The sequence below is a fragment of the Oncorhynchus gorbuscha genome, linkage group LG01, assembly GCF_021184085.1.
Source record: "Oncorhynchus gorbuscha isolate QuinsamMale2020 ecotype Even-year linkage group LG01, OgorEven_v1.0, whole genome shotgun sequence".
In the NCBI taxonomy this organism is placed as follows: domain Eukaryota; kingdom Metazoa; phylum Chordata; class Actinopteri; order Salmoniformes; family Salmonidae; genus Oncorhynchus; species Oncorhynchus gorbuscha.
The window spans coordinates 4,019,410-4,047,326 of NC_060173.1; the positions used below are offsets into that span (position 1 = coordinate 4,019,410).

A 27,917-nucleotide genomic window follows, 5' to 3' on the forward strand; every position below is an offset into this window, starting at 1 on the left:
ATCCCATTCTATTCTATTCTATCCCATTCTATTCTATTATATCCCATTTTATTCTATTCTATCCAGTCAACGGTAATCCATGGCGTCCCTATCAAGAGTCTCTCGATTGATAATTTCTTCTCCAGGTCACTGGCAGTGTTTAATTGCTATATTGTAATTACTTCGCCACCATGGCCTATTTATTTCTTTAACTCACCTCATTTGCACTCACTGTATATAGACTTTTTGTTTTCTTTTGTTCTATATTATTATTGACTGTATGTTTGTTTTACTCCATGTGGAACTCTGTGTTGTTGTTTGTGTCGAACTGCTTTGCTTTATCTTGGCCAGGTCTCAGTTGTAAATGAGAACTTGTTCTCAACAAGCTTACCTGGTTAAATAAAGGTGAAATTAAATAAATATATATTAGGCACATTATATTAGCATTTAACGAGGCAAGTCAGTTAAGAACAAATTCTTATTTACAATGACAGCCTACACCGGCCAAACCAAGATGGCGCTGTGCGCCGCCCTATGGGACCCCGAATCCCGGCAGGTTGTGATACAGCCCAGATTCGAACCAGGGTGTCTGTAGTGACACCTCTAGAACTGAGATGCAGTGCCTTAGACCGCTGCACCACTCAGGAGGCCCACACCATTGTAGCTTACCGTCACAAATGAAGCATTTCACCCTTCATCATAGAGACAACAGAAAAGGCCTGGTGATTTCAACATGTGCATATTGTATATCAGACAGGAATGATAACAGGACCTGACTGGAACACAATGTCATGTATTGTCATATATTGTCATGTCTTGTCCCTGTGCTTTCTCTTCTATTCGTTTCCCCCTGCTGGTCTTATTAGGTTTCTTTCCCTCTCTCTATCCCTCTCTCTTTCCCTCTCTCTATCCCTCTCTCTTTCCCTCTCTCTATCCCTCTCTCTTTCCCTCTCTCTATCCCTCTCTCTTTCCCTCTCTCTATCCCTCTCTCTTTCCCTCTCTCTCTATCGTTCCGTTCCTGCTCCCAGCTGTTCCTCATTCTCCTAACGACCTTGTTTACTCTTTCACACCTGTCCCCTATTTTGCCCTTTGATTAAGTCTCTATTTCTCTCTCTGTTTCTGCTTCTGTCCTTGTCGGATCCTTGTTTGCTGTTTACTGTGTTCTTGTTCCGTCCTGTCGTGTTTTGCCTTCATCAGATGCTGCGTGTGAGCAGGTGTCTCTGTCAGCTACGGCCCGCGCCTACCCGAAGGGACCTGCAGTCGGTTGCCGCTTATCCTGCAATTCCCCTCTACTACTAGAGGATTTCTGTTATCCCCGTTTGGGCATTTCCTGTAAAGGATAGAGGATTATGTTATTTTTGTTTGGACTTAAATAAACTCAGTTTCTGTTAAGTCGCTTTTGGGTCCTCACTCACTTGCATAACAGGAGGATCCGACCAAGAATGGACCCAGCGACTACGGATCCTCGCAACTCAGCCGTCGAGATCCAGGGAGCGATGCTCGGCAGACACGAGCAGGAATTGTCTGCTGCTCGGCATGCCGTTGAGAACCTGGCCGCTCAGGTCTCCGACCTCTCAAGACAGTTTCACAATCTCCGTCTCGATCCACCAGCTACTTCCTGGGCTTCCGAGTCTCCGGAACCCAGAATTAATAACCCACCGTGTTACTCTGGGCAGCCCACTGAATGCCGCTCGTTTCTCACCCAGTGTGATATTGTGTTCTCTCTCCAGCCCAACACATACTCAAAGGGTAGAGCTCGTATCGCCTACGTCATATCTCTCCTTACTGGACGGGCTCGTGAGTGGGGCACGGCAATCTGGGAGGCAAGGGCTGAGTGTACTAACGAGTATCAGAACTTTAAAGAGGAGATAATACGGGTTTTTGATCGTTCAGTTTTTGGGAAGGAGGCTTCCAGGGCCCTGGCTTCCCTATGTCAAGGTGATCGATCCATAACGGATTACTCTATAGAGTTTCGCACTCTTGCTGCCTCCAGTGACTGGAACGAGCCGGCGTTGCTCGCTCGTTTTCTGGAGGGACTCCACGCTGAGGTTAAGGATGAGATTCTCTCCCGGGAGGTTCCTTCCAGCGTGGATTCTTTGATTGAACTCGCCATCCGCATAGAACGATGGGTAGATCTTCGTCACCGAGCTCGTGGAAGAGAGCTCGCGTTAACAGTGTCCCCCCTCTCCGCATCACTACCATCTCCCCCCACTGGCTCAGGTGTTGAGCCCATGCAGCTGGGAGGTATTCGCATCTCGACTAAGGAGAGGGAACGGAGAATCACCAACCGCCTCTGTCTCTATTGCGGTTCTGCTGGACATTTTGTCATTTCATGTCCAGTAAAAGCCAGAGCTCATCAGTAAGCGGAGGGCTACTGGTGAGCGCTACTACTCAGGTCTCTCCATCAAGATCCTGTACTACCTTGTCGGTCCATCTACGCTGGACCGGTTCGGCAGCTTCCTGCAGTGCCTTGATAGACTCTGGGGCTGAGGGCTGTTTCATGGACGAAGCCTGGGCTCGGGAACATGACATTCCTCTCAGACAGTTAGGGGAGCCCACGGCCATGTTCGCCTTGGATGGTAGTCCTCTCCCCAGTATATTATGTGAAACACTACCTTTAACCCTCACAGTATCTGGTAACCATAGTGAGACCATTTCTTTTTTTATTTTTCGTTCACCTTTTACACCTGTTGTTTTGGGTCATCCCTGGCTAGTGTGTCATAATCCTTCTATTAATTGGTCTAGTAATTCTATCCTATCCTGGAACGTTTCTTGTCATGTGAAATGTTTAATGTCTGCTATTCCTCCTGTTTCTTCTGTCCCCTCTTCACAGGAGGAACCTGGTGATTTGACAGGGGTGCCGGAGGAATATCATGATCTGCGCACGGTCTTCAGTCGGTCCAGAGCCACCTCCCTTCCTCCTCACCGGTCGTATGATTGTAGTATTGATCTCCTTCCGGGGACCACTCCCTCCCGGGGTAGACTATACTCTCTGTCGGCTCCCGAACGTAAGGCTCTCGAAGATTATCTGTCTGTTGCTCTCGACGCCGGTACCGTTGTGCCTTCTTCCTCTCCCGCCGGAGCGGGGGTTTTTTTTGTTAAGAAAAAGGACGGTACCCTGCACCCCTGCGTGGATTATCGAGGGCTGAATGACATAACGGTTAAGAATCGTTATCCGCTTCCCCTTATGTCGTCAGCCTTCGAGATTCTGCAGGGAGCCAGGTTCTTTACTAAGTTGGACCTTCGTAAAGCTTACCATCTCGTGCGCATCAGGGAGGGGGACGAGTGGAAAACGGCGTTTAACACTCCGTTAGGGCATTTTGAATACCGGGTTCTGCCGTTCGGTCTCGATAATGCGCCAGCTGTTTTTCAGGCATTAGTGAATGATGTACTGAGAGACATGCTGAACATCTTTGTTTTCGTTTACCTTGACGATATCCTGATTTTTTCACCGTCACTCCAGATTCATGTTCAGCATGTTCGACGTGTTCTCCAGCGCCTTTTAGAGAATTGTCTCTACGTGAAGGCTGAGAAGTGCGCTTTTCATGTCTCCTCCGTCACATTTCTCGGTTCTGTTATTTCCGCTGAAGGCATTCAGATGGATCCCGCTAAGGTCCATGCTGTCAGCGATTGGCCCGTCCCTAAGTCACGTGTCGAGTTGCAGCGCTTTCTCGGTTTCGCGAATTTCTATCGGCGTTTCATTCGTAATTTCGGTCAAGTGGCAGCTCCTCTCACAGCCCTTACTTCTGTCAAGACGTGCTTTAAGTGGTCCGTTTCCGCCCAGGGAGCTTTTGATCTCCTCAAGAAGCGTTTTACATCCGCTCCTATCCTTGTTACTCCTGACGTCACTAAACAATTTATTGTCGAGGTTGACGCGTCAGAGGTGGGCGTGGGAGCCATTCTGTCCCAGCGCTCCCATTCTGACGATAAGGTCCATCCTTGCGCGTATTTTTCTCATCGCCTGTCGCCGTCGGAACGTAACTATGATGTGGGAAACCGCAAACTGCTCGCCATCCGCTTAGCCCTAGGCGAATGGCGACAGTGGTTGGAGGGGGCGACCGTTCCTTTTGTCGTTTGGACTGACCATAAGAACCTTGAGTACATCCGTTCTGCCAAACGACTCAATGCGCGTCAGGCTCGTTGGGCGTTGTTTTTCGCACGTTTCGAGTTCGTGATTTCTTATCGTCCGGGCACTAAGAACACCAAGCCTGATGCTTTATTCCGTCTCTTCAGTTCTTCTGTAGCCTCTACCGACCCCGAGGGGATTCTCCCTGTGGGGCGTGTTGTCGGGTTGACTGTCTGGGGAATTGAGAGACAAGTAAAGCAAGCACTCACTCACACTCCGTCGCCGCGCGCTTGTCCTAGTAACCTTCTTTTCGTTCCCGTTTCTACTCGTCTGGCCGTTCTTCAGTGGGCTCACTCTGCCAAGTTAGCTGGCCACCCCGGCGTTCGGGGTACGCTTGCTTCTATTCGCCAGCGGTTTTGGTGGCCTACTCAGGAGCGTGACACGCGCCGTTTCGTGGCTGCTTGTTCGGACTGCACGCAGACTAAGTCAGGTAACTCTCCTCCTGCCGGTCGTCTCAGACCGCTTTCCATTCCCTCTCGACCATGGTCTCACATCGCCTTAGACTTTATTACCGGTCTGCCTTCGTCAGCGGGGAAGACTGTTATTCTAACGGTTGTCGATAGGTTCTCTAAGGCGGCTCATTTTATTCCCCTCGCTAAGCTTCCTTCCGCTAAAGAGACGGCACAAATCATAATTGAGAATGTGTTCAGAATTCATGGCCTTCCGTTAGACACCGTTTCGGACAGAGGTCCGCAATTCACGTCTCAGTTTTGGAGGGAGTTTTGTCGTTTGATTGGGGCTTCCGTCAGTCTCTCTTCCGGTTTTCATCCCCAGTCTAACGGTCAAGCAGAACGGGCCAATCAGACTATTGGTCGCATCTTACGCAGTCTTTCTTTTCAAAACCCTGCGTCTTGGGCAGAACAGCTCCCCTGGGCAGAATACGCTCACAACTCGCTTCCTTCGTCTGCGACCGGGCTATCTCCTTTTCAGAGTAGCCTTGGGTACCAGCCCCCTCTGTTCTCGTCCTAGCTCGCCGAGTCCAGCGTTCCCTCCGCTCAGGCTTTTGTCCAACGTTGTGAGCGCACCTGGAAGAGGGTCAGGTCTGCACTTTGCCGTTATAGGGCGCAGACTGTGAGAGCCGCCAATAAGCGTAGGACTAAGAGTCCTAGGTATTGTCGCGGTCAGAGAGTATGGCTCTCCACTCGTAACCTTCCCCTTACGACAGCTTCTCGTAAGTTGACCCCGCGGTTCATTGGTCCGTTCCGTATTTCTCAGGTCGTTAATCCTGTCGCAGTGCGACTCTTCTTCCGCGACATCTTCGTCGCGTCCACCCAGTCTTCCATGTCTCCTGTGTCAAGCCTTTTCTTCGCGCCCCCGTTCGTCTCCCCCCCCCCCCGTCCTTGTCGAGGGCGCACCTATCTACAGGGTCCGGAAGATTATGGACATGCGTTCTCGGGGACGTGGTCACCAGTACTGAGTGGATTGGGAGGGGTACGGTCCTGAGGAGAGGAGTTGGGTTCCATCTCGGGACGTGCTGGACCGTTCGTTGATCGATGATTTCCTCCGTTGCCGCCAGGGTTCCTCCTCGAGTGCGCCAGGAGGTGCTCGGTGAGTGGGGGGGTACTGTCATGTATTGTCATATATTGTCATGTCTTGTCCCTGTGCTTTCTCTTCTATTCGTTTCCCCCCTGCTGGTCTTATTAGGTTTCTTTCCCTCTCTTTCTTTCCCTCTCTTTCTTTCCCTCTCTCTCCCTCTCTCTATCCTTCTCTCTCTCTATCGTTCCGTTCCTGCTTGTTTACTCTTTCACACCTGTCCCCTATTTTGCCCTCTGATTAAGTCTCTATTTCTCTCTCTGTTTCTGCTTCTGTTCTTGTCGGATCCTTGTTTGCTGTTTACTGTGTTCTTGTTCCGTCCTGTCGTGTTTTGCCTATCATCAGATGCTGCGTGTGAGCAGGTGTCTCTGTCAGCTACGGCCCGCGCCTACCCGAAGGGACCTGCAGTCGGTTGCCGCTTATCCTGCAATTCCCCTCTACTACTAGAGGATTTCTGTTATCCCCGTTTGGGCATTTCCTGTAAAGGATAGAGGATTATGTTATTTTTGTTTGGACTTAAATAAACTCAGTTTCTGTTAAGTCGCTTTTGGGTCCTCACTCACTTGCATAACACACAAGGGTGATCAGGCCATTAATGGAATGATAACAGGACTGGAACACAAGGGTGACCAGTCCGTTAATGGAATGATAACAAGACCTGACTGGAACACAAGGGTGATCAGCCCGTTAATGGAATGATAACATAATAATAATAATAATAATAATAATAATAATAATAATAATAATAATAATATATTATTATATTATAACATAATAATAATAATAATATATTATTATATTATATATTATATATATTATTATTATTATATTATTATATTATTATTATTATTATATTATTATTATTATTATTATATTATGATAACAGGACCTGACTGGAACACAAGGGTCATCAGCCCGTTAATGGAATGATAACATAATAATAATAATAATAATAATATATTATATTATATATTATATATATTATTATTATTATATTATTATTATATTATTATTATTATTATATTATTATTATTATTATTATTATATTATGATAACAGGACCTGACTGGAACACAAGGGTCATCAGCCCGTTCATGGAATGATAACAGGACTGGAACACAAGGGTGACCAGTCCGTTAATGGAATGATAACAGGACCTGACTGGAACACAAGGGTGAGCAGCCTGTTAATGGAATGATAACAGGACTGGAACACAAGGGTGATCAGCCTGTTAATGGAATGATAACAGGACTGGAACACAAGGGTGATCAGCCTGTTAATGGAATGATAACAGGACAAGACTGGAACACAAGGGTGATCAGCCTGTTAATGGAATGATAACAGGACTGGAACACAAGGGTGATCAGCCCGTTAATGGAATGATAACAAGACCTGACTGGAACACAAGGGTGATCAGCCTGTTAATGGAATGATAACAGGACTGGAACACAAGGGTGATCAGCCCGTTAATGGAATGATAACAAGACCTGACTGGAACACAAGGGTGATCAGCCTGTTAATGGAATGATAACAGGACTGGAACACAAGGGTGATCAGCCTGTTAATGGAATCTGTCTGTTCATCAGCAAGGCAAGCACAGATTGTGCACTAGAGGTTCCCGGGAGACAGGAGCTGACAGTAACCATGAAACACCAGTCCAGGAACATATTTAGTTTTCCTTCTTCTCTGTGCTACAGCCACCATTTGAACAGTGGAAGGAGATGATAGTGGCTGGTGGGTTATAGTATCCAGACCGTACTACACTTGGCGGGTGTCAAAGTTAGTCAAGTGTAAGACAGCCGTCTGTGCCTAGTGTGGGGCCACCATCTCTGCAGCTGAGCAGGGCTGGAACTACAACTGAAATAACTGGGGGCGTCCCGAGTGGCACAGAGGTCTAAAACACTGCATCACAGTGCTAGAGGTGTCACTACAGACCCGGGTTCGATCCCCGGGGAGGGTTTGGCCCATCTTTGTACCTAACTCATCCCCATACTGGTATTTATTTATTTATAGCTCCTTTGCACCCCAGTATCTCTACCTGCACATTCATCTTCTACTACCACTACTGACCTGTACTACTGACCTGTACTACTGACCTGTACTACTGACCTGTACTACTGACCTGTACTACTGACCTGTACTACTGACCTGTACTACTGACCTGTACTACCACTACTGACCTGTACTACCACTACTGACCTGTACTACCACTACTGACCTGTACTACCACTACTGACCTGTACTACTGACCTGTACTACTGACCTGTACTACCACTACTGACCTGTACTACTGACCTGTACTACTGACCTGTACTACTGACCTGTACTACCACCTCTGACCTGTTCTACTGACCTGTACTACCACTACTGACCTGTACTACCACTACTGACCTGTTCTACTGACCTGTACTACTGACCTGTACTACTACTACTACTGACCTGTACTACTGACCTGTACTACTGACCTGTACTACTGACCTGTACTACCACTACTGACCTGTACTACTGACCTGTACTACTGACCTGTACTACTGTCCTGTACTACTGACCTGTACTACTGACCTGTACTACCACTACTGACCTGTACTACTGACCTGTACTACCACTACTGACCTGTACTACTGACCTGTACTACTGACCTGTACTACTGACCTGTACTACCACTACTGACCTGTACTACTGACCTGTACTACCACTACTGACCTGTACTACCACTACTGACCTGTACTACTACTACTGACCTGTACTACTACTACTGACCTGTACTACTGACCTGTACTACCACTACTGACCTGTACTACTGACCTGTACTACTACTACTGACCTGTACTACTGACCTGTACTACTGACCTGTACTACCACTACTGACCTGTACTACTGACCTGTACTACTGACCTGTACTACTACTACTGACCTGTACTACCACTACTGACCTGTACTACTGACCTGTACTACTGACCTGTACTACCACTACTGACCTGTACTACTGACCTGTACTACTGACCTGTACTACCACTACTGACCTGTACTACTGACCTGTACTACTGACCTGTACTACTACTACTGACCTGTACTACCACTACTGACCTGTACTACTGACCTGTACTACTGACCTGTACTACCACTACTGACCTGTACTACCACTACTGACCTGTACTACTGACCTGTACTACCACTACTGACCTGTACTACCACTACTGATAGACTCTGGGGCTGAGGGCTGTTTCATGGACGTTTCATGGACGAAGCCTGGGCTCGGGAACATGACATTCCTCTCAGACAGTTAGGGGAGCCCACGGCCATGTTCGCCTTGGATGGTAGTCCTCTCCCCAGTATATTATGTGAAACACTACCTTTAACCCTCACAGTATCTGGTAACCATAGTGAGACCATTTCTTTTTTGATTTTTCGTTCACCTTTTACACCTGTTGTTTTGGGTCATCCCTGGCTAGTGTGTCATAATCCTTCTATTAATTGGTCTAGTAATTCTATCCTATCCTGGAACGTTTCTTGTCATGTGAAATGTTTAATGTCTGCTATTCCTCCTGTTTCTTCTGTCCCCTCTTCACAGGAGGAACCTGGTGATTTGACAGGGGTGCCGGAGGAATATCATGATCTGCGCACGGTCTTCAGTCGGTCCAGAGCCACCTCCCTTCCTCCTCACCGGTCGTATGATTGTAGTATTGATCTCCTTCCGGGGACCACTCCCTCCCGGGGTAGACTATACTCTCTGTCGGCTCCCGAACGTAAGGCTCTCGAAGATTATCTGTCTGTTTCTCTCGACGCCGGTACCGTTGTGCCTTCTTCCTCTCCCGCCGGAGCGGGGGTTTTTTTTGTTAAGAAAAAGGACGGTACTCTGCGCCCCTGCGTGGATTATCGAGGGCTGAATGACATAACGGTTAAGAATCGTTATCCGCTTCCCCTTATGTCGTCAGCCTTCGAGATTCTGCAGGGAGCCAGGTTCTTTACTAAGTTGGACCTTCGTAAAGCTTACCATCTCGTGCGCATCAGGGAGGGGGACGAGTGGAAAACGGCGTTTAACACTCCGTTAGGGCATTTTGAATACCGGGTTCTGCCGTTCGGTCTCGCTAATGCTCCAGCTGTCTTTCAGGCATTAGTGAATGATGTACTGAGAGACATGCTGAACATCTTTGTTTTCGTTTACCTTGACGATATCCTGATTTTTTCACCGTCACTCCAGATTCATGTTCAGCACGTTCGACGTGTCCTCCAGCGCCTTTTAGAGAATTGTCTTTATGTGAAGGCTGAGAAGTGCGCTTTTCATGTCTCCTCCGTCACATTTCTCGGTTCTGTTATTTCCGCTGAAGGCATTCAGATGGATCCCGCTAAGGTCCATGCTGTCAGCGATTGGCCCGTCCCTAAGTCACGTGTCGTGGAAGAGGGTCAGGTCTGCACTTTGCCGTTATAGGGCGCAGACTGTGAGAGCCGTCAATAAGCGTAGGACTAAGAGTCCTAGGTATTGTCGCGGTCAGAGAGTATGGCTCTCCACTCGTAACCTTCCCCTTACGACAGCTTCTCGTAAGTTGACCCCGCGGTTCATTGGTCCGTTCCGTATTTCTCAGGTCGTTAATCCTGTCGCAGTGCGACTTCTTCTTCCGCGACATCTTCGTCGCGTCCACCCAGTCTTCCATGTCTCCTGTGTCAAGCCTTTTCTTCGCGCCCCCGTTCGTCTCCCCCCGTCCTTGTCGAGGGCGCACCTATCTATAGGGTCCGGAAGATTATGGACATGCGTTCTCGGGGACGTGGTCACCAGTACTGAGTGGATTGGGAGGGGTACGGTCCTGAGGAGAGGAGTTGGGTTCCATCTCGGGACGTGCTGGACCGTTCGTTGATCGATGATTTCCTCCGTTGCCGCCAGGGTTCCTCCTCGAGTGCGCCAGGAGGTGCTCGGTGAGTGGGGGGGTACTGTCATGTATTGTCATATATTGTCATGTCTTGTCCCTGTGCTTTCTCTTCTATTCGTTTCCCCCTGCTGGTCTTATTAGGTTTCTTTCCCTCTCTCTATCCCTCTCTCTCCCTCTCTCTATCCCTCTCTCTCTCTATCGTTCCGTTCCTGCTTGTTTACTCTTTCACACCTGTCCCCTATTTTGCCCTCTGATTAAGTCTCTATTTCTCTCTCTGTTTCTGCTTCTGTTCTTGTCGGATCCTTGTTTGCTGTTTACTGTGTTCTTGTTCCGTCCTGTCGTGTTTTGCCTTCATCAGATGCTGCGTGTGAGCAGGTGTCTCTGTCAGCTACGGCCCGCGCCTACCCGAAGGGACCTGCAGTCGGTTGCCGCTTATCCTGCAATTCCCCTCTACTACTAGAGGATTTCTGTTATCCCCGTTTGGGCATTTCCTGTAAAGGATAGAGGATTATGTTATTTTTGTTTGGACTTAAATAAACTCAGTTTCTGTTAAGTCGCTTTTGGGTCCTCACTCACTTGCATAACACACAAGGGTGATCAGGCCATTAATGGAATGATAACAGGACTGGAACACAAGGGTGACCAGTCCGTTAATGGAATGATAACAAGACCTGACTGGAACACAAGGGTGATCAGCCCGTTAATGGAATGATAACATAATAATAATAATAATAATATATTATTATATTATATATTATATATATTATTATTATTATATTATTATTATATTATTATTATTATTATTATATTATTATTATTATTATTATATTATGATAACAGGACCTGACTAGGGTTCATTCATGGAATGATAACAGGACTGGATGAGCAGCCTGTTAATGGAATGATAACAGGACAAGACTGGAACACAAGGGTGATCAGCCTGTTAATGGAATGATAACAGGACTGGAACACAAGGGTGATCAGCCTGTTAATGGAATGATAACAGGACTGGAACACAAGGGTGATCAGCCCGTTAATGGAATGATAACAAGACCTGACTGGAACACAAGGGTGACCAGCCTGTTAATGGAATGATAACAGGACAAGACTGGAACACAAGGGTGATCAGCCTGTTAATGGAATGATAACAGGACTGGAACACAAGGGTGACCAGCCTGTTAATGGAATGATAACAGGACTGGAACACAAGGGTGATCAGCCTGTTAATGGAATGATAACAGGACTGGAACACAAGGGTGATCAGCCTGTTAATGGAATCTGTCTGTTCATCAGCAAGGCAAGCACAGATTGTGCACTAGAGGTTCCCGGGAGACAGGAGCTGACAGTAACCATGAAACACCAGTCCAGGAACATATTTAGTTTTCCTTCTTCTCTGTGCTACAGCCACCATTTGAACAGTGGAAGGAGATGATAGTGGCTGGTGGGTTATAGTATCCAGACCGTACTACACTTGGCGGGTGTCAAAGTTAGTCAAGTGTAAGACAGCCGTCTGTGCCTAGTGTGGGGCCACCATCTCTGCAGCTGAGCAGGGCTGGAACTACAACTGAAATAACTGGGGTGTCCCGAGTGGCACAGAGGTCTAAAACACTGCATCACAGTGCTAGAGGTGTCACTACAGACCCGGGTTCGATCCCCGGGGAGGGTTTGGCCCATCTTTGTACCTACCTCATCCCCATACTGGTATTTATTTATTTATTTATTTATAGCTCCTTTGCACCCCAGTATCTCTACCTGCACATTCATCTACCACTCTGACCTACCACTGACCTACTGACCTGTACTACCACTACTGACCTACTACCACTACTGACCTGTACTACTGACCTGTACTACTGACCTGTACTACCACTACTGACCTGTACTACTGACCTGTACTACTGACCTGTACTACTGACCTGTACTACCACCTCTGACCTGTTCTACTGACCTGTACTACCACTACTGACCTGTACTACCACTACTGACCTGTTCTACTGACCTGTACTACTGACCTGTACTACTACTACTACTGACCTGTTCTACTGACCTGTACTACCACTACTGACCTGTACTACCACTACTGACCTGTTCTACTGACCTGTACTACTGACCTGTACTACTACTACTACTGACCTGTACTACTGACCTGTACTACTGACTGACCTGTACTACTACTGACCTGTACTGACCTGTACTACTGACCTGTACTACCACTACTGACCTGTACTACTGACCTGTACTACTGACCTGTACTGACCTGACCTGTACTACTGACCTGTACTACCACTACTGACCTGTACTACTGACCTGTACTACCACTACTGACCTGTACTACCACTACTGACCTGTACTACTGACCTGTACTACCACTACTGACCTGTACTACTGACCTGTACTACCACTACTGACCTGTACTACCACTACTGACCTGTACTACTACTACTGACCTGTACTACCACTACTGACCTGTACTACCACTACTGACCTGTACTACTGACCTGTACTACCACTACTGACCTGTACTACTGACCTGTACTACCACTACTGACCTGTACTACCACTACTGACCTGTACTACCACTACTGACCTGTACTACCACTGACCTGTTCTACCACTACTGACCTGTACTACTGACCTGTACTACCACTACTGACCTGTACTACTGACCTGTACTACCACTACTGACCTGTACTACTACTACTGACCTGTACTACTGACCTGTACTACTGACCTGTACTACCACTACTGACCTGTACTACTGACCTGTACTACCACTACTGACCTGTACTACTGACCTGTACTACCACTACTGACCTGTACTACCACTACTGACCTGTACTACTGACCTGTACTACCACTACTGACCTGTACTACCACTACTGACCTGTACTACTGACCTGTACTACCACTACTGACCTGTACTACCACTACTGACCTGTACTACCACTACTGACCTGTACTACTGACCTGTACTACTGACCTGTACTACCACTACTGACCTGTACTACTGACCTGTACTACCACTACTGACCTGTACTACTGACCTGTACTACCACTACTGACCTGTACTACTACTACTGACCTGTACTACTGACCTGTACTACTGACCTGTTCTACCACTACTGACCTGTACTACTGACCTGACCACTACTACCACTACTGACCTGTACTACCACTACTGACCTGTACTGACCACTACTGACCTGTACTACTGACCTGTACTACCACTACTGACCTGTACTACCACTACTGACCTGTACTACTGACCTGTACTACCACTACTGACCTGTACTACCACTACTGACCTGTACTACCACTACTGACCTGTACTACCACTACTGACCTGTACTACTGACCTGTACTACTGACCTGTACTACCACTACTGACCTGTACTACTGACCTGTACTACCACTACTGACCTGTACTACTGACCTGTACTACCACTACTGACCTGTACTACCACTACTGACCTGTACTACCACTACTGACCTGTACTACTGACCTGTACTACTGACCTGTACTACTGACCTGTACTACTACTACTGACCTGTACTACTGACCTGTACTACCACTACTGACCTGTACTACTGACCTGTACTACTGACCTGTACTACCACTACTGACCTGTACTACCACTACTGACCTGTACTACTGACCTGTACTACCACTACTGACCTGTACTACCACTACTGACCTGTACTACTGACCTGTACTACCACTACTGACCTGTACTACTGACCTGTACTACCACTACTGACCTGTACTACTACTACTGACCTGTACTACTGACCTGTACTACTGACCTGTTCTACCACTACTGACCTGTACTACTACTACTACTACTGACCTGTACTACCTACTGACCTGACCTGTACTACTGACCTGTACTACCACTACTGACCTGTACTACTACTACTGACCTGTACTACTGACCCACTACTGACCTGTACTACCACTACTGACCTGTACTACTGACCTGTACTACCACTACTGACCTGTACTACTGACCTGTACTACCACTACTGACCTGTACTACCACTACTGACCTGTACTACCACTACTGACCTGTACTACTGACCTGTACTACCACTACTGACCTGTACTACTGACCTGTACTACTGACCTGTACTACTACTACTGACCTGTACTACCACTACTGACCTGTACTACTGACCTGTACTACCACTACTGACCTGTACTACCACTACTGACCTGTACTACCACTACTGACCTGTACTACTGACCTGTACTACTGACCTGTACTACCACTACTGACCCGTACTACTGACCTGTACTACTACTACTGACCTGTACTACTGACCTGTACTACTGACCTGTACTACTGACCTGTACTACCACTACTGACCTGTACTACTGACCTGTACTACTGACCTGTACTACTGACCTGTACTACTACTACTGACCTGTACTACCACTACTGACCTGTACTACTACTACTGACCTGTACTACTGACCTGTACTACTACTACTGACCTGTACTACTGACCTGTACTACTGACCTGTACTACTACTACTGACCTGTACTACCACTACTGACCTGTACTACCACTACTGACCTGTACTACTAGTTCTGACCTGTACTACTGACCTGTACTACTACTACTGACCTGTACTACTGACCTGTACTACTGACCTGTACTACTACTACTGACCTGTACTACCACTACTGACCTGTACTACTACTACTGACCTGTACTACTGACCTGTACTACTACTACTGACCTGTACTACTGACCTGTACTACTGACCTGTACTACTACTACTGACCTGTACTACCACTACTGACCTGTACTACCACTACTGACCTGTACTACCACTACTGACCTGTACTACTACTACTGACCTGTACTACCACTACTGACCTGTACTACCACTACTGACCTGTACTACTGACCTGTACTACTGACCTGTACTACCACTACTGACCTGTACTACTACTACTGACCTGTACTACTGACCTGTACTACTGACCTGTACTACCACTACTGACCTGTACTACTGACCTGTACTACTGACCTGTACTACTGACCTGTACTACTGACCTGTACTACCACTACTGACCTGTACTACCACTACTGACCTGTACTACCACTACTGACCTGTACTACTACTACTGACCTGTACTACCACTACTGACCTGTACTACTGACCTGTACTACTGACCTGTACTACTGACCTGTACTACTGGGGGCGGAGAGAGAGGGGCGGAGAGAGAGGGGCGGAGAGAGAGGGGCGGATCTCGCCATCACGGTTGACAACTCCATTGTGTCCTCCTCCCAGAGCGCTAAGAACCTTGGCGTGATCCTGGACACCCTGTCGTTCTCAACCAACATCAAGGCGGTGGCCCGTTCCTGTAGGTTCATGCTCTACAACATCCGCAGAGTACGACCCTGCCTCACACAGGAAGCGGCGCAGGTCCTAATCCAGGCACTTGTCATCTCCCGTCTGGATTACTGCAACTCGCTGTTGGCTGGGCTCCCTGCCTGTGCCATTAAACCCCTACAACTCATCCAGAACGCCGCAGCCCGTCTGGTGTTCAACCTTCCCAAGTTCTCTCACGTCACCCCGCTCCTCCGCTCTCTCCACTGGCTTCCAGTTGAAGCTCGCATCCGCTACAAGACCATGGTGCTTGCCTACGGAGCTGTGAGGGGAACGGCACCTCAGTACCTCCAGGCTCTGATCAGGCCCTACACCCAAACCAGGGCACTGCGTTCATCCACCTCTGGCCTGCTCGCCTCCCTACCATTGAGGAAGTACAGTTCCCGCTCAGCCCAGTCAAAACTGTTCGCTGCCCTGGCCCCCCAATGGTGGAACAAACTCCCTCACGACGCCAGGACAGCGGAGTCAATCACCACCTTCCGGAGACACCTGAAACCCCACCTCTTTAAGGAATACCTAGGATAGGATAAAGTAATCCTTCTCACCCCCCTTTAAGATTTAGATGCACTATTGTAAAGTGACTGTTCCACTGGATGTCATAAGGTGAATGCACCAATTTGTAAGTCGCTCTGGATAAGAGCGTCTGCTAAATGACTTAAATGTAAATGTAAATGTAGAGAAGGGTACAGTATAGACAGGTCAGCCACCAGTCAGAACCGTGTACTTGGCCAATCAGAAGACGTATTTCTCTATTTGTTGTTTTGCAGTGGTAATGTCAGTAAAGCAGGGATTGGAAATGATGCAGACAATTAGCTTGATGGAAGTAACAATCTTTCTGCAAATATTAAAGCTGATCCCCTTTTTAAATACATGATGTTGGTGTTTCCTTTATTCTGGCAGTTACCTGTATGTAATGTTGTTGGTCCAATGACAGAGGGTGTTCTAATGTTGTTGGTCCAATGACAGAGGGTGTTCTAATGATGTTGGTCCAATGACAGAGGGTGTTCTAATGATAGTGAGAGTTTTAGTTTTAATGAGAGTTTTAGGAGAGGAGGAGGAGAAGGAGAGGAGAAGGAGAGTTTTATGAGAGGAGGAGGGGATATTACCAGTTCTGACCACTAGATGGTGCTACGGACGTTGATTGCCTCAGACAGTACTGGGTACGCCATTCCTGTTGCTTATCCTCCTTAAATAACTTTAATATTATTGTTATTATTAGATTTGGGACGACAGTATTGTGTGAACAATATGTTGATACGAATTAGTAATCCCTGTGATTTCTGAAATAGCTCATGGTAAGGATTTAAACATGTTACTATCAGAGGCATAAAAAATACTTATCTGACAGGAAGTTTGAGGTGTTCAGCCATTAGCCGTTGTCAATCAAATTCAATCTAATATATTTATAATGCCCTTCTTACATCAGCTGATGTCTCAAAGTGCTGTACAGAAACCCCAGCCTAGAAAACCCAAACAGCAAGCAATGCAGGTGTAGAAGCACGGTGGCTAGGAAAAACTCCCTAGAAAGGCCAAAACCTAGGAAGAAACCTTGAGAGGAACCAGGCTATGGGGGGTGGCCAGTCCTCTTCTGGCTGTGCCGGGTGGAGATTATAACAGAACATGGCCAAGATGTTCAAATGTTCATAGATGACCAGCAGGGTCAAATAATAATAATCACTGTGGTTGTAGAGGACGCAGCAAGTCAGCACCTCAGGAGTAAATGTCAGTTGGCTTTCATAGCCGATCATTCAGAGTATCTCTACCGCTCCTGCTGTCTCTAGAGAGTTGAAAACAGCAGGTCTGGGACAGGTAGCACATCCGGTGAACAGGTCAGGGTTCCATAGCCGCAGGCAGAACAGTTGAAACTGGAGCAGCAGCATGGCCAGGTGGACTGGGGACAGCAAGGAGTCATCGTGCCAGGTAGTCCTGAGGCATGGTCCTAGGGCTCAGGTCCTCTGAGAGAGAGAGATAATTAGAGAGAGCACACTTAAATTCACACAGGACACCGAATAGGACAGGAGAAATACTCCAGATATAACAGACTGACCCTAGCCCCCTGACACATAAACTACTGCAGCATAAATACTGGAGGCTGAGACAGGAGGGGTCAGGAGACACTGTGGCCCCATCCGACGACACCCCCGGACAGGGCCAAACAGGAAGGATATAACCCCACCCACTTTGCCAAAGCACAGCTGCCACACCACTAGAGGCATATCTTCAACTACCAACTTACCATCCTGAGACAAGGCCGAGCAAAGCTCACAGGTATAGTTGAGTATAGTTGTGTCCTTTCTTCTTCCTGGCCACTTCCTCTGGTAGGTCAATGGGAACCTCCTCTCTGGTAGGTCAATGGGAACCTCCCCTCTGGTAGGTCAATGGGAACCTCCCTTCTGGTAGGTCAATGGGAACCTGCCCTCTGGTAGGTCAATGGGAACCTCCCCTCTGGTAGGTCAATGGGAACCTCCCCTCTGGTAGGTCAATGGGAACCTCCCCTCTGGTAGGTCAATGGGAACCTCCCCTCTGGTAGGTCAATGGGAACCTCCCCTCTGGTAGGTCAATGGGAACCTCTCCTCTGGTAGGTCAATGGGAACCTCTCCTCTGGTAGGTCAATGGGAACCTCTCCTCTGGTAGGTCAATGGGAACCTCCCCTCTGGTAGGTCAATGGGAACCTCCCCTCTGGTAGGTCAATGGGAACCTCTCCTCTGGTAGGTCAATGGGAACCTCTCCTCTGGTAGGTCAATGGGAACCTTTCCTCTGGTAGGTCAATGGGAACCTCCCCTCTGGTAGGTCAATGGGAACCTTTCCTCTGGTAGGTCAATGGGAACCTCCCCTCTGGTAGGTCAATGGGAACCTCTCCTCTGGTAGGTCAATGGGAACCTCCCTTCTGGTAGGTCAATGGGAACCTCCCCTCTGGTAGGTCAATGGGAACCTCTCCTCTGGTAGGTCAATGGGAACCTCCCTTCTGGTAGGTCAATGGGAACCTCTCCTCTGGTAGGTCAATGGGAACCTCCCTTCTGGTAGGTCAATGGGAACCTCCCCTCTGGAGAAGAGTGATAAGAGTTCTCCTCTGACCCGAAGACTCTTTAGATACTGAATAGTATTTTTTCTAACGTTATGTATTTTAAATCCCTACTTCCTATATCGTCACATTTCCAGCATTTCTAAACATTTCTAAGTATTATAAGCATTCAAAACTATCAACATTAGAAACATTTATGATAATATATAAAGCACTTAGAACCATTTATGATAATATATAAAGCACTTAGAACCATTTATGACAATATATAAAGCACTTAGAACCATTTATGATAATAAATAAAGCACTTAGAACCATTTATGATCATATATAAAGCACTTAGAACCATTTATGATAATAAATAAAGCACTTAGAACCATTTATGACAATATATAAAGCACTTAGAACCATTTATGATAATAAATAAAGCACTTAGAACCATTTATGATAATAAATAAAGCACTTAGAACCATTTATGATAATAAATAAAGCACTTAGAACCATTTATGATAATAAATAAAGCACTTAGAACCATTTATGACAATAAATAAAGCACTTATAACCACCTATGAAAGCTTATTCCAAACATTATAATATCTTATGACAATAAATCAGTTGCGACTTAGTAACTCACCTGCCCCGGGAAGGGCCCCTGCTATTCTGCGTAAGACATTATAATCTCTCACCTGCCCCTGGAAGGGCCCTGCTGTCCCGTAAGACATCTAGTCTCTCACCTGCCCCCGGGAAGGGCCCCTGCTGTCTCTGCGTAAGACATACGTAGTCTCTCACCTGCCCCCGGGAAGGGCCCCTGCTGTCTCTGCGTAAGACATACGTAGTCTCTCACCTGCCCCCGGGAAGGGCCCCTGCTGTCTCTGCGTAAGACATACGTCGTCTCTCACCTGCCCCCGGGAAGGGCCCCTGCTGTCTCTGCGTAAAACATACGTCGTCTCTCACCTGCCCCCGGGAAGGGCCCCTGCTGTCTCTGCGTAAGACATACGTCGTCTCTCACCTGCCCCCGGGAAGGGCCCCTGCTGTCTCTGCGTAAGACATACGTAGTCTCTCACCTGCCCCCGGGAAGGGCCCCTGCTGTCTCTGCGTAAGACATACGTAGTCTCTCACCTGCCCCCGGGAAGGGCCCCTGCTGTCTCTGCGTAAGACATACGTAGTCTCTCACCTGCACCCGGGAAGGGCCCCTGCTGTCTCTGCGTAAGACATACGTAGTCTCTCACCTGCCCCGGGAAGGGCCCCTGCGTAAGACCGTAGTCTCTCACCTGCCCCCGGGAAGGGCCCCTGCTGTCTCTGCGTAAGACATACGTAGTCTCTCACCTGCCCCCGGGAAGGGCCCCTGCTGTCTCTGCGTAAGACATACGTAGTCTCTCACCTGCACCCGGGAAGGGCCCCTGCTGTCTCTGCGTAAGACATACGTAGTCTCTCACCTGCCCCCGGGAAGGGCCCCTGCTGTCTCTGCGTAAGACTTATGTAGTCTCTCACCTGCCCCCGGGAAGGGCCCCTGCTGTCTCTGCGTAAGACATACGTAGTCTCTCACCTGCTTTCTTGGATATGAGTGGGGTGGTCTGTAGGGTGTGTGAGTGGTGTGGTCGGTAGGGTGTGTGAGTGGTGTGGTCGGTAGGGTGTGTGAGTGGTGTGGTCGGTAGGGTGTGTGAGTGGTGTGGTCGGTAGGGTGTGTGAGTGGTGTGGTCGGTAGGGTGTGTGAGTGGTGTGGTCGGTAGGGTGTGTGAGTGGTGTGGTCGGTAGGGTGTGTGAGTGGTGTGGTCGGTAGGGTGTGTGAGTGGTGTGGTCGGTAGGGTGTGTGAGTGGTGTGGTGTAGGGTGTGAGTGGGGTGGTCGGTAGGGTGTGTGAGTGGTGTGGTCAGTAGGGTGTGTGAGTGGTGTGGTCGGTAGGGTGTGTGAGTGGTGTGGTCTGTAGGGTGTGTGAGTGGGGTGGTCTGTAGGGTGTGTGAGTGGTGTGGTCGGTAGGGTGTGTGAGTGGTGTGGTCGGTAGGGTGTGTGAGTGGTGTGGTCGGTAGGGTGTGTGAGTGGTGTGGTCGGTAGGGTGTGTGAGTGGTGTGGTCGGTAGGGTGTGTGAGTGGTGTGGTCGGTAGGGTGTGTGAGTGGTGTGGTCTGTAGGGTGTGTGAGTGGTGTGGTCGGTAGGGTGTGTGAGTGGTGTGGTCGGTAGGGTGTGTGAGTGGGGTGGTCTGTAGGGTGTGTGAGTGGTGTGGTCGGTAGGGTGTGTGAGTGGGGTGGTCGGTAGGGTGTGTGAGTGGTGTGGTCGGTAGGGTGTGTGAGTGGTAAGTCGCGCTGGATAAGAGCGTCTGCTAAATGACTTAAATGTAAATGTAAATGGTGTGGTCGGTAGGGTGTGTGAGTGGTGTGGTCGGTAGGGTGTGTGAGTGGGGTGGTCGGTAGGGTGTGTGAGTGGGGTGGTCGGTAGGGTGTGTGAGTGGTGTGGTCGGTAGGGTGTGTGAGTGGTGTGGTCGGTAGGGTGTGTGAGTGGTGTGGTCGGTAGGGTGTGTGAGTGGTGTGGTCGGTAGGGTGTGTGAGTGGTGTGGTCGGTAGGGTGTGTGAGTGGTGTGGTCGGTAGGGTGTGTGAGTGGTGTGGTGTGAGTGGGGTGGTCGGTAGGGTGTGTGAGTGGGGTGGTCGGTAGGGTGTGTGAGTGGTGTGGTGTGGTCGGTAGTGGTGTGTGTGGGTGGTGTGGTCGGTAGGGTGTGTGAGTGGTGTGGTCGGTAGGGTGTGTGAGTGGGTGGTCGGTAGGGTGTGTGAGTGGTGTGGTCGGTAGGGTGTGGTGTGGTGGTGTGGTTGGTAGGGTGTGTGAGTGGTGTGGTCGGTAGGGTGTGTGAGTGGGTGGTCGGTAGGGTGTGTGAGTGGTGTGGTCGGTAGGGTGGTAGTGGTGTGGTCGGTAGGGTGTGAGTGGTGTGGTCGGTAGGGTGTGTGAGTGGTGTGGTCGGTAGGGTGTGTGAGTGGTGTGGTCGGTAGGGTGTGTGAGTGGTGTGGTCGGTAGGGTGTGTGAGTGGGGTGGTCGGTAGGGTGTGTGAGTGGTGTGGTCGGTAGGGTGTGTGAGTGGTGTGGTCGGTAGGGTGTGTGAGTGGGGTGGTCTGTCGACCATGAAATATGCCAGGGAGATATGTATACTGTACCTAAGAAAGTAATACTAAGTGTATGTTGTGTAGTAAGATGTTAGTAGCCCATGTGCCTCACCCTAATAATTGGGTCTATTTTCACCTCTTAATTTCACCGACTGTTCTGACTTGGTGGTGCACATGTAGCCTATAACCTGTTCTAGAGAAATGTAATTATTGAATATTGTAAGAACTTTCAAAGTCTGTTTATAAGCCCCCTTTATTTATCGTATGGTTCTGACTTGGTGTACAGGGAGAATACTGTAAGAACGGGGCCCATGTTATGAATTCTGTCGCTGTGCATTTCAAAACTGCTTAATAAATAGTTATATTGACTACGTCCGTCCTAGCTCGCTCTTCAATGTCTTAATCAAAATTACGGATTTGTCTCTTATCCGCTTGTCCTCCCCTTATGCCATTGTTTGTACTTCTCAATTGTCATTAGAAACCACATTTGTTTAAGCAAGTCAGTCATGTTAGCTATGATTTTTAAAGGGCAGTAAATGAGGCTGAATGAACTGTTTTGCTGCCAGACAAGGCTCCTCTGATAGCCAGGTGTAGCAGTGGTAAGGTGTTGGGACTCTGCTGTTGGGACAGCGTTATATAGGCCCTAACAGTTTGTGGGCACCATTTGTCACCGTTATAGTGCAATGAATGTTTTGTTAAGGGTTGTATAGGGTAGTGGCTTTGCTGGCCCCATCAAGATTTACATGCTAAAATCGGCACTGATCTCTTCAGTGTTTTAATTTCCTGAATGTATATCGAGGTCAATATTTACACGAAAGTGGTTATCAGCTTTGAGCACTTCTCACATCAGTTATATGGATGTGGTCAACGGCTTACTGGAGATCAGGTCTTTCCTAGAGACCATAAAACAGGGCTATTCAAATCCTACCCTGGAGGTACAGAATTTTCCATTCTACCTGATAACTAATTGCACCCACCTGGTGTCCCAGGTCTAAATCAGTCCCTGATTAGAGGGGAATCACCCACCTGGTGTCCCAGGTCTAAATCAGTCCCTGATTAGAGGGGAATCACCCACCTGGTGTCCCAGGTCTAAATCAGTCCCTGATTAGAGGGGAATCACCCATCTGGTGTCCCAGGTCTAAATCAGGCCCTGATTAGAGGGGACTCACCAACCTGGTGTCCCAGGTTTAAACCAGTCCCTGATTAGAGGGGAATCACCCACCTGGTGTCCCAGGTCTAAATCAGTCCCTGATCAGAGGGGAATCACCCACCTGGTGTCCCAGGTCTAAATCAGTCCCTGATCAGAGGGGAATCACCCACCTGGTGTCTCAGGTATAAATCAGTCCCTGATTAGAGGGGAATCACCCACCTGGTGTCCCAGGTCTAAACCAGACCTTGATTAGAGGGGAATCACCCACCTGGTGTCCCAGATCTAAACCAGACCTTGATTAGAGGGGAATCACCCACCTGGTGTCCCAGGTCTAAACCAGACCTTGATTAGAGGGGAATCACCCACCTGGTGTCCCAGATCTAAACCAGGTCCTGATTAGAGGGGAACAATGAAAATAAGGAGTGGAACTGGCTTCCAGGTCCAGAGTTGAATTTAAGGACCATGGGAAAAAAAGTATCTCTCTCCTTTGCGTAATCACGGATGAACCTTTGACAGAGTTAAAAACCAACAACAGATCGCTATTTATTATGAGTCTCTAGTGAAAGACGAACACATGTATATGTGTGTGCCAAATGTAAGATTTGGTTCTAGTTTTTCAAGATTAGGATTATGGACACTCAAATTTCTATTTCTATACTGAACAAAAATATAAGTGCAACATGCAATTTCTAAGATTTTACTGAGTTACAGGAAATCAGTCAATTGAAATAAATGCATTAGGCCCTAATCTATGGATTTCACATGACTGGGATACAGATATTCATCTGTTGGTCACACATATCTTAACAAAAAGAGTAGGAGTGTGGATCAGAAAACCAGTCAGTATCTGGTGTGACCACCATTTGCCTCATGCAGCGTGACACATCTCCTTCACGTACAGTTGATCAGGCTGTTGATTGTGGCCTGTGGAATGTCGTCCCAATCCTCTTCAATGACTGTGTGTAGTTGCTGGATATTGGTGGGAACTGGAACACGCTGTCGTATACATCGATCCAGAGCATCCCAAACATGCTCAAAGGGTGACATGTCTGGTGAGAGTGCAGGCCATGGAAGAACTGGGCCCTTTTCAGCCTCCGGGAATTGTGTCCAGATCCTTGTGACATGGGGCTGTGCATTATCATGCTGAAACATGAGGTGATGGCGGTGGATGAATGGCACGACAATGGGCCTCAGGATTGTGCAAACCCACAGTTTCATCAGTTGTCCGGGTGGCTGGTCTGAGACGATCCCTCAGGTGAAGAAGCCGGATGTGGAGGTCCTGGGCTGGCCTGGTTACACGTGGTCTGCGGTTGTAAAGCTGGTTGGACGTACTGCCAAATTCTCTATAACGATGTTGGAAGTGGCTTATGGTAGAAAAATAAACCTTAAATTCTCTGGCGACAGCTCTACAGTCAGCATATCAATTGTACACTCCCTCAAAACTTGAGACATCTGTGGCATTGTGTTGTGTGACAAAACGGAACATTTTAAAGTGGCCATTTATTGACCCCAGTACAAGGTGCACCTGTGTAATAATCACGCTGTTTATTCAGCTTATTGATATGCCACACTGCTAACTAGGGATGTAAACACATTTCAGAGGAATAAGTTTTTTTTAGTGCATATGGAACATTTCTGGGGTCTTTAATTTCAGCTCATGAAACATGGGACCAACACTTTAATTTCAGCTCATGAAACATGGGACCAACACTTTAATTTCAGCTCATGAAACATGGGACCAACACTTTAATTTCAGCTCATGAAACATGGGACCAACACTTTAATTTCAGCTCATGAAACATGGGACCAACACTTTAATTTCAGCTCATGAAACATGGGACCAACACTTTTTACATGTTGCGTTTATATTTTGGTTCCGTGCATTTACATGTACAGGGACATAAAATAAGAAACATTTTAAAGCAACTCAAACGACTTTGTCTGAAGGTTTTCCCATTGTTGATTATGATGATTGATCCCTAACAGCAACATTAGTCATTGGCTATTTAAGGATTCAGATTAGAACTGTTTATGGTCATTGGGAAATACTGTATGTGTGTGTGTCACGCCCTGACCTTAGACATCCTTATTTATTCTCTGTGTTTGGTTAGGTCAGGGTGTGACTCGGGTGGGAAAGTCTATGTTCTCTATTTCTTTGCTGTTTTGCCGAGTGTGGTTTCTAATCAGAGGCAGCTGTCTATCGTTGTCTATGTTCTCTATTTCTTTGTTGTTTGGCCTGTGTGGTTTCTAATCAGAGGCAGCTGTCTATCGTTGTCTATGTTTTCTATTTCTTTGTTGTTTGGCCTGTGTGGTTCCTAATCAGAGGCAGCTGTCTATCGTTGTCTCTGATTGGGGATCATATATATAACAAAGAAATAGAGAACATAGACTATATATAAGTTGTCCTTTTCCTTTTCGGTCTGGTTTCCTGTTTTAGTGGTTTCTGCCTGACAGAACTGGGCGCTTTCGTTTTCACATTTGTTATTTTGTTTGAGTGTTTTTTGAATATTAAAATCATAAACACTTTCCACGCTGCGCCTTGGTCCACTATTCATTTAACAAACGAGAGCCGTTACAGAGTGTGTGTGTGTGTGTGTGTGTGTGTGTGTGTGTGTGTGTGTGTGTGTGTGTGTGTGTGTGTGTGTGTGTGTGTGTGTGTGTGTGTGTGTGTGTGTGTGTGTGTGTGTGTGTGTGTGTGTGTGTGTGTGTGTGTGTGGTCACAGAAGTTTGGTTTCATAATATGATATATTCATAGTGTATACATATGATATCATTGTAGAACATATTGATATTCTACTACTACTACCACACACACACACACACACACACACACACTTAAACAAATACATATGCCAGTCTGGGAGATGGTTAATAAGGAGAAACAAACAGATGTTATGATATAAGCAGCAATGTATTCCGTGAATGTCCTAAAATTATCCATTGGGGAATTGCAGCCACGTTACTTGATGATGTGGTAATGTTTTTCCAGGGTTTTTGACAGTTGTTCGCAATTGTTTCACAAGATACAAACATCTTCCGTGTTCTACTCTGTTCTTGCCGTGAACAGCACTCAAAATACGTTTAAAAAGGGATAAATATTGATAAATAAATCATACAAATGGAGTTTACCTAGACCCATATATAACCGATGTTATCGCACTATAAGTAAAGCACAATGCTGTTTTTGGATTCTGGCAAAGGTGTCGTAGAGGAACGTTGAAATCAAACTTCCTTGGTCAGTTGTTTATTTCATGTTTTTCCCATGCAGACTCTCTACACTGTATTGTTCATTGTTGTTTGGAAATAATAGAAAAAAACGAAGTGTAAACCAAAGGAAGCACAAAATAAGTGTATTATTTGCTTGATAAACACACAGTCCCATGGAAGAACACTCGTTTTTATGTGGGCCAATGGCTATAAACAACAATATTATTGTCAAGTGCGTCTTTAAACTATGTAAACACATTCCTACTGAGGTGGAATATTTTATGTTTTGTCCCCAGAGGTCTTTGTTGACAATGTTAAAAAAGAAGAAAAAGAAGTCAGTTAAAGAACACATTGTTATTTACAATGACGGTCTGGTCTATAACAAACAGTTTATTAGCTACACAGCAATTAGATTCCTGAGTATGACGAGAGCATGAATTTATTCTTGTCTCAACTTAAAATAAAATTATGTAAGTAATCTGTTGACCAATTTCATTCAAGAGTAAGAGAAGGTAGAGTCAAAACAGAGACAGAGACAGGTGACAAACGGGGACACCAACAAGCCCCTCTCAGAAAATCCAAGATATTCTGAGTGACCGCAGATAGAGGGTGAGGAGACCGTCACATGGAACTCAGCCACTGATAGGACGGGTGTTTCAGGGATACAGATTCTGATTGGACGTTGCGGTTAAACAACACGCCCTTCCTCCTCGCTGTGTACACAAATGCGACAGAGAAGAACGAAAGTGCCAGAGAGGGAACACAGCTTTCAATGACAGATGTTCAACAGTTTTCACCTGGATAAAGTGATTGTTTTTTGGACAAATACGTTACTATCGAACAACAGGCAATTGTCTTACAAAAAGAATAAACGTGTGAGGAAGGGAATGGTGAAGATGTCTTCGAGAACAGAAAGATTATCAACTTGTTGACAGTCAGTCAAGTGTTGAACTATATGAAAACAGACAGATCGCTCAGGGACCGACAAGGGGACAACAACTACCAATAGCTGAAATTTTTACACACATTGTGAACATTCAAAGACTGTGGTATTACCGGCACTTTAGATAACTAACTTCTGCAGAGCTTTCTGTCTTTTCAGTCAACTGTCTCTCAGATAGTGGCTCGCTATGTTTCCTCTAGATTCTACGTGGAACATTTCCTTTGCAGGTTGTGGTTTCTTGGGGATCTATCATATTGGTGTAGCGAGTTGTCTACTGGAACAGTGTCCTTTTCTAGTCCACAACGCCCGCCACATATACGGGGCATCGGCAGGGGCGCTCACCGCATCTGCACTGGTCACCGGAGCGTGTTTAGGTAGGCTGAACTTTCCTCTAATTATTACATCATACTTTGGCTGTGTGTGTGTGTGTGTGTGTGTGTGTGTGTGTGTGTGTGTGTGTGTGTGTGTGTGTGTGTGTGTGTGTGTGTGTGTGTGTGTGTGTGTGTGTGTGTGTGTGTGTGTGTGTGTGTGTGTGTGTGTGTGTGTGTGTGTGTGTGTGTGTGTGTGTGTCAGTTTCGTGCTTTTTCTTTGTTGTCCGCCTTGTCTTT

General features: G+C 47.2%; 1 protein-coding gene across 1 annotated transcript in view; it reads left to right on the forward strand.

Moving 5' to 3' along the window:
* Positions 1-27,111: 27,111 nt before the first annotated feature.
* Positions 27,112-27,917, forward strand: part of LOC124032000 (patatin-like phospholipase domain-containing protein 2) — a 38,042-nt gene continuing 37,236 nt past the window's right edge. Inside the window, exon 1 of the mRNA XM_046343930.1 lies at positions 27,112-27,683. Coding sequence (XP_046199886.1) covers positions 27,497-27,683 — 187 coding nt within the window. The 5' untranslated portion in view covers positions 27,112-27,496. The remainder of the gene's footprint in view (positions 27,684-27,917) is intronic.